Source organism: Sceloporus undulatus, chromosome 7 (genome assembly GCF_019175285.1).
Source record: "Sceloporus undulatus isolate JIND9_A2432 ecotype Alabama chromosome 7, SceUnd_v1.1, whole genome shotgun sequence".
NCBI classification, from domain to species: Eukaryota; Metazoa; Chordata; class Lepidosauria; order Squamata; family Phrynosomatidae; genus Sceloporus; species Sceloporus undulatus.
Genome location: NC_056528.1, coordinates 37,839,287 through 37,850,989, shown reverse-complemented (window position 1 = coordinate 37,850,989; position 11,703 = coordinate 37,839,287). Strand labels below are relative to the sequence as shown.

Sequence of the window (11,703 nt, the reverse complement as noted above, 5' to 3'; positions counted from 1 at the left end):
AATTTTATAGATTAAAAAAACAGCCCCTTGAACCATTTCTGAAGGAGCATAAAAAGCTATAGTGCTCATGTAATGTGCTCCTAGTAATGGATGCATGCCAAGAATTATGTTCAGTGCATCGTCCATCATTTGAAGCTTCTGAGAAGCCATTAAAAACAGCTTCGCATACAGCACATTGCAGTAATCTTTTGGAAATTCATGAATGCTTTCCAGGTCTGAACAAGGAAGAAAAATCAGGTTAACCAATGAACTAAAGTCTAAGGGAGGGGACACCCCCCCCCCCCCGAATCCTACAATGGTGTAGGCTCAGTTTTTGTTGGGATTTTTTTAAATTTTGTTTTCTTGATTCCTCAATTCATTGTACTGATGGGGCTATAGTTTGGTAGCAATCTTTACCTTTAAAGATAATTTATGTTTGGACTTAGTTCACTTAGCTTAAAGTGGTTATTGTATAAAAATAAGTTACAACAGTGAAATAACACATACTGATGCTCCTTGCAAAGGCAAAACCTGATACATAATAGTTGATAATTTATTCTATTATTTTTCTTATTCTTGGCCTTCAACCCAGAGTTTCAGCACAAGGCGACTGGTGTTCTACAGACCAACCAGATAATTGTAAAGTTAAATCAGTGAGAGCTTCCACTAGAATCCTGCAGTTCTTCACCTTCTCGCTACCCATTCTTGCTGTATTCAGACACATCATACTTTTCACTGTATGGAATTAATCATTGGGGTCACTGATAAAAATCTTAGTATATTGCCTTTGATCTGATCCTGACCTTGTGTTCTTAAATGTTGAGTTTGTTTGGATTCTGATCTTTTGATATTTTCCAGATAAACCTAAATTGCCTGAGAATTACACAGATGAAACCTGGCAAAAACTTAAAGAAGCAGTAGAAGCTATTCAGAATAGTACTTCAATAAAGTACAATTTAGAAGAGCTCTATCAGGTAAGCATTGAAATGTTTAATCTGTGGAACCTACACTTTTTGTTCACTTTCTAAAGCCTTAAGTGACATCTTGATTTAAATTAAAATTGGGTGGAGAGGGAGTGTTTGTAGGTGAGGTACAACCATAGATTGGACAAATGGTTGTAGAGAAGGCCAACAAGGACTTTCTCGCAAACTGATTGTGATATTTGTCTTCAGTGCGGGTTTCCGTTTTCCCATCAATTCAGTAAACATGTACAGATAGTAAACTGAGCATTTAATTTCAACAAATTCCAAAATCCACAAATAGTGATATTCTTAATGGGGACAACTAAAAAAAGGAAATACATCATGCCAGTTTTTGAAGTTCCACTGGCTTCTTCATCAGGCATAGGTGTTAAAAATCATACAGGAGAAAGGGGGAAATGACAGTGTTAACGTCAGGGGCTTACATTCTGTTTTAAGATGTTGCTTTTGTTGTTAGTTAAGATGGTATAGAACGGTGATGCCCAAACTTTGGTCCTCCAGGTGTTTTGGACTTTAGCTCCCAGAGTCAGTGGTCAGGAATTCTGGGAGCTGTAGTCCAAAACATCTGGAGGACAAAAGTTTGGGAACCACTGGACTCTGGATGGATATCACTGCAGGCAGAGGCCACCCCTCTTTGGTCATGTGGAAATTAGGAAACAAGGAGTCATAGAATCCAGAATATAAAATTTCAACTTCATTAGCAACAGAAACAAATAACTTGATTTCTAACACTCTTACAATGAACTATCTATGGAAATTTTAGAAGAGAACTTGTAGTTTCTCCTTAATGGTTTATTTATTTATTTATTCATTCATTCATTTGGTCATTCTTTCTTATTGTGAAGTGTCCTGCAGTTGAAAGCAGAGCAAACTACATGTCACATCACACCGCTCTCCGGATAAAGTTGTGGTCTGACCCAGGTTTCTTTGAATGAGTGTGCAGCGATACTGCTTCAAAAAGCAAGGCCTCTCCATGTTGCTAACTCAAGATCTTATTGTGCTGTCACTGACCTGATGTGACAGTAAGGATGGAGTGGAAGCTGCTTTACAGGATTTATCTCAGAGTGATGGGCCAGAAAGGTCAAGTGGAAGAATGGCAGTAGCTTTCGCTGTCAATTACTGAAGGTGTCTTTTTCATTCTTCCCACCTGTTGCTCAGTCCTTTCTCTTCTGCATCCTTTCTTCACCTTCTCACTTCTCACTCTTGCTGTATGCAGACACATCATACTTTTCACTTTTCTCTTAAGATAAAATGGAAATAAATATATTCATTTGGCTGGTTTTTCAAGTAAAGTTTATCACTTTAATTGGAAACAGCTAAAGTTGCTATGAGAAGAATCCAGGTTTTAAAATTTCTGAGAGGCAACATAAATTACATACTGTGTATTTTTAGCTTATTATGTTTATTTACTTGTAGAAAAATGGTAAACAAACCTAGAAATATTTCAGGATTCCAGCAGCATATTCTTGGGAACCTAAGAATTTGAAAGTTACTTTGCTACTGTTAGTGGATTTGGAATTTTATTACCTATCTTTTACTTCTCTTTGTTCCTGGTCCCTACATGGCCAAGAAGGAGAGTGACCTCTGCCTGCATTGATGAGCCTCTGTCAGTGATAGTGAAACTTTTAGGGATTGAGTGCCCAAAGTCAAATGCATTTTGGCACCGGGTGTTATCCAGTGCTGGGGGCAAAACTTCCAGAGGGGGGAGACACACACCTGTTCCTCCTCTTGCCCTGCCCTCCCGTCTTTCCACATGCCCTCCAAAATGGCTTCACGTGCCAGAGAGGGCATGTGTGCCATAGGTTTGCCACCACGGCTCTAGACCGTCTGACAACAGAATTAACATCAAAGACAGAATGTAGACCTGTGAGGCCAATACTGTTACTTTTCTTTTCCTGTATGATTTTTAACATCTTTGCCTGATGAAGAAGCCAGTGAAGCTTGAAAAGCTTGCATGACATATTTTGTGCTTTTTAGTTGGCCCAGTAAAGATATTGTTCTGTGGATTTGGGATTTTGTTGTATTTTGCTGCATGGCTGACATGACTACCCCTGAATAGGTTTCCTGGGAATTTGCTGACCTTGCTAGGATACAGTATATTCCAACAATACTCAAAAGATTGATTTGAACAGTTTTTGATACTAGATATTAATTCATCATCTCAATTGTCTTGAAGTTGTTTGGTTGATTGTTTTCACTATATTGTGAAAAGCAACCTTTTTGTACTGCAGCTCCCAGAATTGGCAAGTCATTGCCAGAAGTATTTTGAGAACTACAGTTCAAAAATAACTTTTCAAAGCTCTGATTAGAATGGACTATACTTATCCATATGTGAACAAATGCTAGATTTCTACTTGTTGGGGATGCCTCGTTCTTCATTTTCTGCATTAACCAGCATGGTGGTCGAAATAACCTGAAATCTTGATTCCAGCATAATAGTATGTTGATTAACACTTAGTTCTGTCAAAGCATTGTGGATAATGAGAGAACTTTGAGGATGTTTTTTATTTTTATTATACATCCTCCTGGGGAGAAGGGAAGGGTAGAAAAAGAATTGTCTGAACCAAGTGCTGTTGTGATCATTACCCATGTTTCCACTCAATTTAAACTCCTTGGAGTAGAGTGTCTACTGGTAATGCATAATATTTGCTCACATACCATAATTATAGCGGGTTAATTATCAGAGCATTCAGCTAATGCTCTTTATCCAAAGGTCAGTTGATTTGCTCATCAGCCCAGGGATTTGTCATCCTAACATACTTTTATAGGTGTATTCTGTGACAGTTTTTCACCCGTTTTAGGTCAAGGACTTTAAGGAACCATTTTACCTAATATGAGTTCAAAGAAAGCTCTAGGCTCAGATCAGATATTTTGAAAGCAATGCAGCAGTATTTTCTGTTGACATTGTTTATCTGGATCTATTTTTAACACCTCGGGTATTAAAAAGAGTCAGTGAAATGAATGCTAAAGAGAACAGTTTTGCTTAAGAACAGCTGCCTTGTAAATAGATTCAATGTCAAATATGTGTTTTTAGGTACCATTATCTAAGTTAACAACAGCTCTTTTTCTCCTACACACCTCCAGAGGATTTCTGTGTGTCTTCATTTGATCAGCAATAAGTTTCTTAGTGTGCCGTTTCCCCTGGCAGCAGTATCCTTATTAGCTGGCAGCAAGCATTGCTGCTGGAACCTTTCTTAATGGGATAATAGACCCAATGACAGATAGAAAATCACTGAAAAGGATTAAAATAGTTTTAGTAGTTCCTTGAGGTGAACCCATTTATGGCATATTATTTTCCTCAAGCATTTGCAGCTTTTACTTTGGGCCAAAACATTTGGAGGTCCCTCTCAAACCTTATACTGTAAAATTAATTCAAGCTTCTTCTCTTCTTGGAACAAGAATTATTTCTCTGTATAGCTCCACCAGTGGTCCTGATTCTTTTAAGGAGGAAAAATCACTGCTGCAAAGAATTTACAGTCTCTGCATTTTTAACAGTGAGGAGGAGAATTAAACTGGCAAAATGAAGCTATTCCAGCTTGGTCTCTTTTCAGTTGAGAATGGAGCTTTGCACTTAGGTAGTGCAATTCACATGCTGGAGATACTGGACTGTCTCGGTTGCACACTATCACCACCTTCTTGCAAATGGTGGCCAAAGTGTAACTTGAACTGTATGTGTCATACCACCTGCATTTAGCCACTGCACTTTTTTAGGTCTCTAGTTCTTACTACTACAGTTTGTGGTTGATTAGGTTTCACTTTGAATCAGTCAGGTGTCCTTTTGGAATCATATTGGTCCCAATAGCAAATAACATTGTGCCCAACTTCACCTGAAGTATCCTTCATCAGCTCTCTTTCCTTTGCTCTCAGTAAGTGAAGCTTGCAGCATTTCCTTTGCTGATTTGCTGCTCCTCAGAACAGTATAGCAGACAGTAGCTTCTTTTCCTCAGCTCTCCTTCACCACTACTGCAAAATTGTGGCAAGGAAAGAAAATGAGAGAGAGCTTATTGGTGAGGGAAGTCCCAGGAATCCTCCTTGTGACTGTCAATTGATACTAGCAATTTATATACTAATATAGGTAGAAATCCTGTTACTCATCATTGCTTTTCTACAGAATTATAGATTGTATATTACAGAATTATGTTTTGAGTACTCCCAGTTATGGTAGTCCAAACTTCATAAAATATCTTTGTTGCTATTTACATGTTTTCTGTTTGCACTGAACTAATTTTTAGGTGTGATGGTATATGGAGAGGGAGGTGTAAAGGCTGATTGCTGTATTTACAGGAGCACTGACCTGATCTTTAATTGTCAAGAACCATTTGGCACCCCAATATTATGTGGACCAACGGTTTTAAGTCCATGGGAGGAGCAGGAGGAGAGCTGGGAAATACTATATAAATATGTTGTCTGTTGGTATGGAATCCAGAAGTTATGTAGATATTTTATCTCAGTTTTCTACTCTCTTTATTTTAGGCTGTTGAAAATCTCTGCTCCTACAAAATTTCTGCAAATTTGTACAAGCAGTTAAGACAGATTTGTGAAGACCATATCAAAGCACAGATTCATCAGTTCAGAGAATATCCTTCTATAAGTGAAATGTATTTGGCAAGCCATTCTGTGGTTTAGATGCCTGTAGGCAGTTATGATTATCTATAGATTAAGATCTACCTTCTCAGTGACATGATCTGTGGATTCTTGTGTTGACTGTGCCAAACCTATATAGTGTATGTCTGGACCTTGCAACAGAGGTTGCATAGGGTTTATAATTCTTTGCTTTTTTTTGAAATGAAATTCTAACCAGCTTGGTTAGAATAAAAGAGGAACAATATATAAAAGAGGACCAATAAAGTTGGTTAAACAAATTATTAAAATTCTGACAGTGACATCCACTATTGCACATCACAGATCCTTGAACTGGAGTTATGCAGAGAAAGACTGAAGCAAGTCATGTTTCAGCAGGAGATAAACCTACTTTTTTAGCCATTTCTGATTAATACAGTGTTCACAATTCATAGCACATGCAGACCCACATGCACCAGTCCAGAGAAACATGTGTGGCACTCCATACTTAATCAGTAATGTCATGTTATAAGCTGATGTTGTAGTGTGGGAATGGTATTTACCATCACCTTGCAATCACCTGAAGAATCATGAGTGTTGGTCTTGTTCCTATAATGGCTGCAATCAGAGATGTGTGCATGCCAATTTTCTGCTATCATTTCTTTGATGCACCTCAAGCTGTTAAACCCTGAGATGTTAACCATCTTGATTAACCTAGTAACTTTATTAAGCTGCTGGCTAGGACTAGCTGGCCTTTATACTTTTAAGCTAATTTTAGGTAAGCATCTCCCACATAGCTATATCTCAACGGTTAGGACCTAGAGTAAAACATTGGTGTGTTTTAGAAACTGGTGTGACAAGGTGTTTGTAGACAGCCTTAAAAACCAGTGGGGTGACTATTTCAAAACAAATCCTGCAGTTATAAAGTTGAAGAGTAATACTGGTGTTGTTTCAGTTTTTTTTGTTAAACAGTCTTAACTGCTTCCTCACGGATTCATTGGACAGTGTTCTTTTTCTCAAGAAAATAGACAAATGTTGGCAAGATCATTGCAGACAAATGGTAAGGCTTACTTTCCTTGAAATAACATTTCTATACATTTGAATCCATTAGTGTACTAGATAGTTTTGCTTCTGCCAGATGTTGTGACCCCCCCCTACTCTCCCTGTTGTATTTCCCAGTGCACTCTGAAATCCTCCAGTGGAAAAACCTCTGGAGCTGTTTTTTGTGCCAGAGTGCTGCAGAAGCAGGAGAATAAAGTCCCATTTCCACTGGCTTTAGATACAATAGTATACCATTGGGATTTGGCCCAAGAATGCTCCCTCCTCCTATCTTGACCCTTTGAAAACCAGCTCTGGTGGCCATCTTGAGCATCTTGCTGGGGTTCTGGGAGTTTGCAGGTGCACAAGGGAAGTATGCACACATGCATTCAATGGGTAGGTGGATGTTTTCCATGCATTTCTTTGGCTTATAAAAAGATGTTTTATAACAAGTATGATTTTTTTTGGCTTATAACAAGATTGGAAATGATACTATAATTTATACTCAGAACCTTTTTTTTCTATTATCTTGGTTTTTGTTCTGACAGCTTGTATTCATCTGTGAAAGTTGGAGGCCATTGCTGCCATATAGCATAGTAAATCTGTATTGTATCTGAAAAACAAAATCCTTAAAGTTGTATGATACATTTCTGTCTTGCTCCAGATTCTCTGGACTGCATATCAACAACTCAAAAACATTATACTTGAAAAAATACCTTATTATGTAATTGCTATACAAGAGAAGTGGATTGCAACCTAATCACACCTATTCAAATCATTCTGGGGGGTAGGGTTAAGACGTTCTAAATGGTTGGGACTTCTGGAAGTATTCTGGCTCTGAGTTCATTGAATCTTGGGAAGGAACAAAATTTATCTGGCTGGTAGCTTTCCATAGTTGCTTAAAGCTAACATACTAAAGGGACTAAGAGGATGCGCTTTCTTAATCTTAAAGATCAGGTTAAGGTAGAAGGTTATCTCCAAGGTCTGTTTGTATACTTGACTTTGTAGTTGCTGTTAGTAATCATATTAGAAAGTAAGCCTCACTAAAATTAATAGTCATTCCTTCCAAGTAAGTATTGGCACAAGAATGATCTCAAGCCAAATGCATATTGTAGGCATAGCACTTCAAATCTGTCAAAATCTTGATGGCTTCTTCTTACCATTACAGATAATGATTAGAAGTATCTTTTTGTTCCTGGATCGAACCTATGTACTTCAAAATTCAATGCTGCCATCAATTTGGTAAGGACGAAAATATGGCATTTATTTCAGGTTTCTAAATGTGCTGTCAAGATATAGATTAGCAGGGGTTTTTCCCCTTTCTATCTTGAATGATTGATTACGAGTTGTTTCCTGTGGATAGAGATGACTGTGAAATATATCAACTTCACTGTGCCCCCCAGCCCTTTTCATATTTACCAAAAATCTTGGGGGTTTGGGGTGACCATTGGAGGCTAACATTTAGCTAAACTAACAAGCCAGGTTTGGAAAGTATTAATCTACAAGCCGTCATAGTAGAGGGACCATTTTATAAATTTATTGGAAGTGTAAAATACCATCCTGAGCCTGCTTGGCAAAATAATGCCTGTTTGCAGAAGCACAAACAAATAGCATGCAGTGTTTTAAAACAGATAAGTGTGAAAGCAGAGGCTAGAAGTTTCAATTAAATGACTCCTTTTTGGCTGTATAGATTGTTAAGTACACTTGACCAAATGTAGACCATCACTTCAAAGCATTTGACTGATGTACTGTATTTATTTAGCCTTGGTGAAGTTGTCATTCCTTTCACTTTTCCTCATTGGTTGTGTTACAACCTGGAATTGAAATAGATTTAATTGACGTTAACTCAGCATGTGGCACTGTAATTATTGGACATTTCTACCAATCCTCATTCTGCCCCTTTCTTTTGAAATGGAATATGAAATCCAGGAAATTGAACCAGAAGCTGGGAAAAGTATAATTCTGTGCACAGAACTGTCTTTTTCTTCCTTATGGAGGTGATGAGAGTACAGACACATAATTGCATAGGGTTCACTTCCTCTCACACAGAATTGCAAAAAATACCTGAACAAACTTGAAAATGACTACTTGATTAATTGCTCAAACAGAATATGTTAAAAACATATGAATATACGTAAACTGTAAGAATGTACACCATCCCTATCTTAAAATTCTGCTTCACTATGGCAATTTATGTTTTTTTCAGGGATATGGGGCTTGAATTGTTCAGGACTCATATAATTAGTGATCAGAAAGTTCAGAACAAGACCATAGATGGCATTCTTCTGTTGATTGAGAGGGAGAGAAATGGAGAGGCTATTGATAGGAGCCTGCTCCGCAGCCTTCTAAGCATGCTTTCAGATTTGCAGGTGAGTAAGAGTTGTGATAAATCTTCATAAAATGCCAAGAATAAGCAATATGAACACAAACCTTTATGTTTATTTTCTTTCCTAGATCTACCAGGATTCTTTTGAGCACAGATTCTTGGAAGAAACTAATCGACTATATGCAGCAGAAGGGCAGAGGCTTATGCAAGAAAGAGAGGTATTTCATTAACTCATGGCTCAATAGATGCCATGAGCATTTTTAACTCCCAACTATGAGGGCAGAATCTGGCACATTCTGTCCTACTGAGAGTGGCTATCAAGAAGTATTGCAATACCAATAATTTCTAGGGAGAGGGTAGATAGCCTTGTTGGACTGTTGCTACAGAAACAACAGGGTGTCTCTTAGTACCTTAAAGACTATAATACTTTGTCTAGCACAAACTCATGAGTAGCAACCCACTTCATCAGATACAAGTGAGTTTGCAGTCCACAAATAAAATGTTTTGGTCTTTAAGGTGTTCCTTGAATCTTAATGGTTTTAGCACTAATACTATGACTTAGAAACCCATCCTTTAGTGTGGTTCTTGACCATTATGAGTTCAGAAGAGAGCCCTGCTGGCGCAGTGGTTAAATACCTGTAATGCAGCCACTCACTCACAAACCATAAGGTTGCAAGTTCAATATCAACCCAGGAGCTCAAGCTCACATCCTTCCGAAGTTGCTAAAATGAGCACCCAGATTGTTGGGGACAGTTAGTTTACAGTAAACCGCTTAGGAAATGCTTAGGTGCACTGATAAACGGTATTGAAATGTACTTGCTACTAGCTATAAAAGTATATGTCAGTTGCAGTTGGCAGACAGTTTTGTTCTCTTACTTTAACCTTTTCCCCTCAACTTATCCCACTTGCCAGGTTCCAGAGTATCTTCATCATGTTAACAAACGCTTGGAGGAAGAGGCAGACAGGATTATCACATACTTGGATCAAAGCACTCAGTAAGTGTGTAGTTTCCTTTAAGTTGATGTTTAAATCTCTTAATAGTAGACCTCTAATTGTAGTGCTATTTTTTGCTAATGTGAGCTAACTCAACAGACATGCTCAATAATGTAAAACTAGGCTAGGTACAGGTTGAATCTCTCTTATCTGGAATTCCAAAATACTCCAAAGTCTTTTTCCTGGGCGGTTGGAATAGTGACACGTTTGCATTCTGATGGTTCAGTGTACACAAACTTTGTTTCAAGCACAAAATTATTTTTAAAATATTATAGAATCAGAATCGTAGAGTTGGAAGAAACCACAAGGGCCATCCAGTCCAACCCCCTGCCATGCAGGAACTCTCAATCAACGCATCCCTGACAGATGGCCATCCAGCCTCTGCTTAAAGACCTCCAAAGAAGGAGACTCCACCACACTCCGAGGGAGTGTGTTCCACTGTCAAACAGCCCTTACTGTCAGGAAGTTCTTCCTAATGTTGAGGTGGAATCTCTTTTCCTGTAGCTTGAATCTATTGTTCCGGGTCCTGTTCTCTGGAGCAGCATCCCTCCTCAATATGACATCCCTTCAAATATTTAAACAGGGCTATCATATCATCTCTTAACCTTCTTTTCTCCAGGCTAAACATCCCCAGCTCCCTAAGTCATTCCTCATAGGACATGGTTTCCAGACCCTTCACCATTTTACCTTTGGACACTGTCCAGTTTCTCAATGTCCTTTTTGAATTGTGGTGCCCAGAACTGGACACAATATTCCAGGTGGGGCCTGACCAAAGCAGAATATAGTGGCACTATTACTTCTCTGGATCTAGAGACTATACTTTTATTGATGCAGCCTAAAATTGCATTGGCCTTTTTAGCTGCCGCATCACACTGGTGACTCATGTTCAACTTGTAGTCTACTTGGACTTCTAGATCCCTTTCACATGTAGTCTCATTCAGCCAAGTCTCCCCCATCCTATATCTGCATTTCATTTCTCCACCCTAAGTGCAGTACCTTACATTTCTGTGTTGAATTTCATTTTATTAGCTTTGGCCCAGCTTTCTAGTCTATTCAGGTCGTTTTGAATTTTGATCCTGTCCTCTGAGGTATTAGCTATTCCTCCTAATTTGGTGTCATCTGCAAATTTGATGAGTATGCCCCCAATTCTGTCATCCAAGTCATTGATAAAGATGTTAAATAGCACTGGTCCCAGGACAGAGCCCTGTGGGACCCCACTGGTCACTTCTCTCCAGGATGAAAAGGAGCCATTGTTGAACACCCTTGGCTTTGGCCAGTCAACCAGTTACAAATCCATGTAACAGTTACCTTGTCTAGCCCATATTTTACAAACTTGTTTGCAAGAATGTCATGGGAAACCTTGTCAAAGGCCTTACTGAAATCAAGATATACTATATCCACAGCATTCCCTTCATCTACCAAGCTGGTAATTTTATCAGAGAAAGAGATTAGGTTTGTCTGGCATGACTTGTTTCTCTGAAACCCATGTTGACTTTTTGTGGTTATGGAGTTGCCCTCTAGATGTTCACAGACTCTCTGTTTAATGATCTGCTCTAGAATCTTTCCTGGTATTGATGTCAGACTAACTGGATGATAATTGTTGGGATCCTCTTTTTTCCCCTTTTTGAAGATGGGGACAACGTTTGCCCTCCTCCAGTCTGCTGGGATCTCTCCTGTTTTCCAGGAGTTTTCAAAGATTATTGCCAATGGCTCCGATATTACATTTGCCTGTTCTTTTAATACCCTTGGATGTAGTTCATCTGGTCCTGGAGACTACATCCAAGGTTTATATTATAGTATAAAATTATCTTCAGACTATATGTATAA

The 11,703-nt window shown here is 38.5% G+C and overlaps 1 protein-coding gene across 2 annotated transcripts in view; it reads left to right on the top strand.

The window, feature by feature from the left end:
• Positions 1-11,703, top strand: part of CUL4B (cullin 4B) — a 33,111-nt gene that overhangs the window by 4,494 nt on the left and 16,914 nt on the right. For both annotated transcript variants that reach the window (XR_006105007.1, XM_042479130.1), the window contains exons 2-8: positions 838-953; positions 5,433-5,536; positions 6,510-6,579; positions 7,726-7,799; positions 8,764-8,926; positions 9,012-9,101; positions 9,796-9,878. Coding sequence is in view for 1 of the 2 variants with exons in the window: in XM_042479130.1 (XP_042335064.1) it covers positions 838-953; positions 5,433-5,536; positions 6,510-6,579; positions 7,726-7,799; positions 8,764-8,926; positions 9,012-9,101; positions 9,796-9,878 (700 nt within the window). In the remaining variant the exon portion in view is untranslated. The remainder of the gene's footprint in view (positions 1-837; positions 954-5,432; positions 5,537-6,509; positions 6,580-7,725; positions 7,800-8,763; positions 8,927-9,011; positions 9,102-9,795; positions 9,879-11,703) is intronic.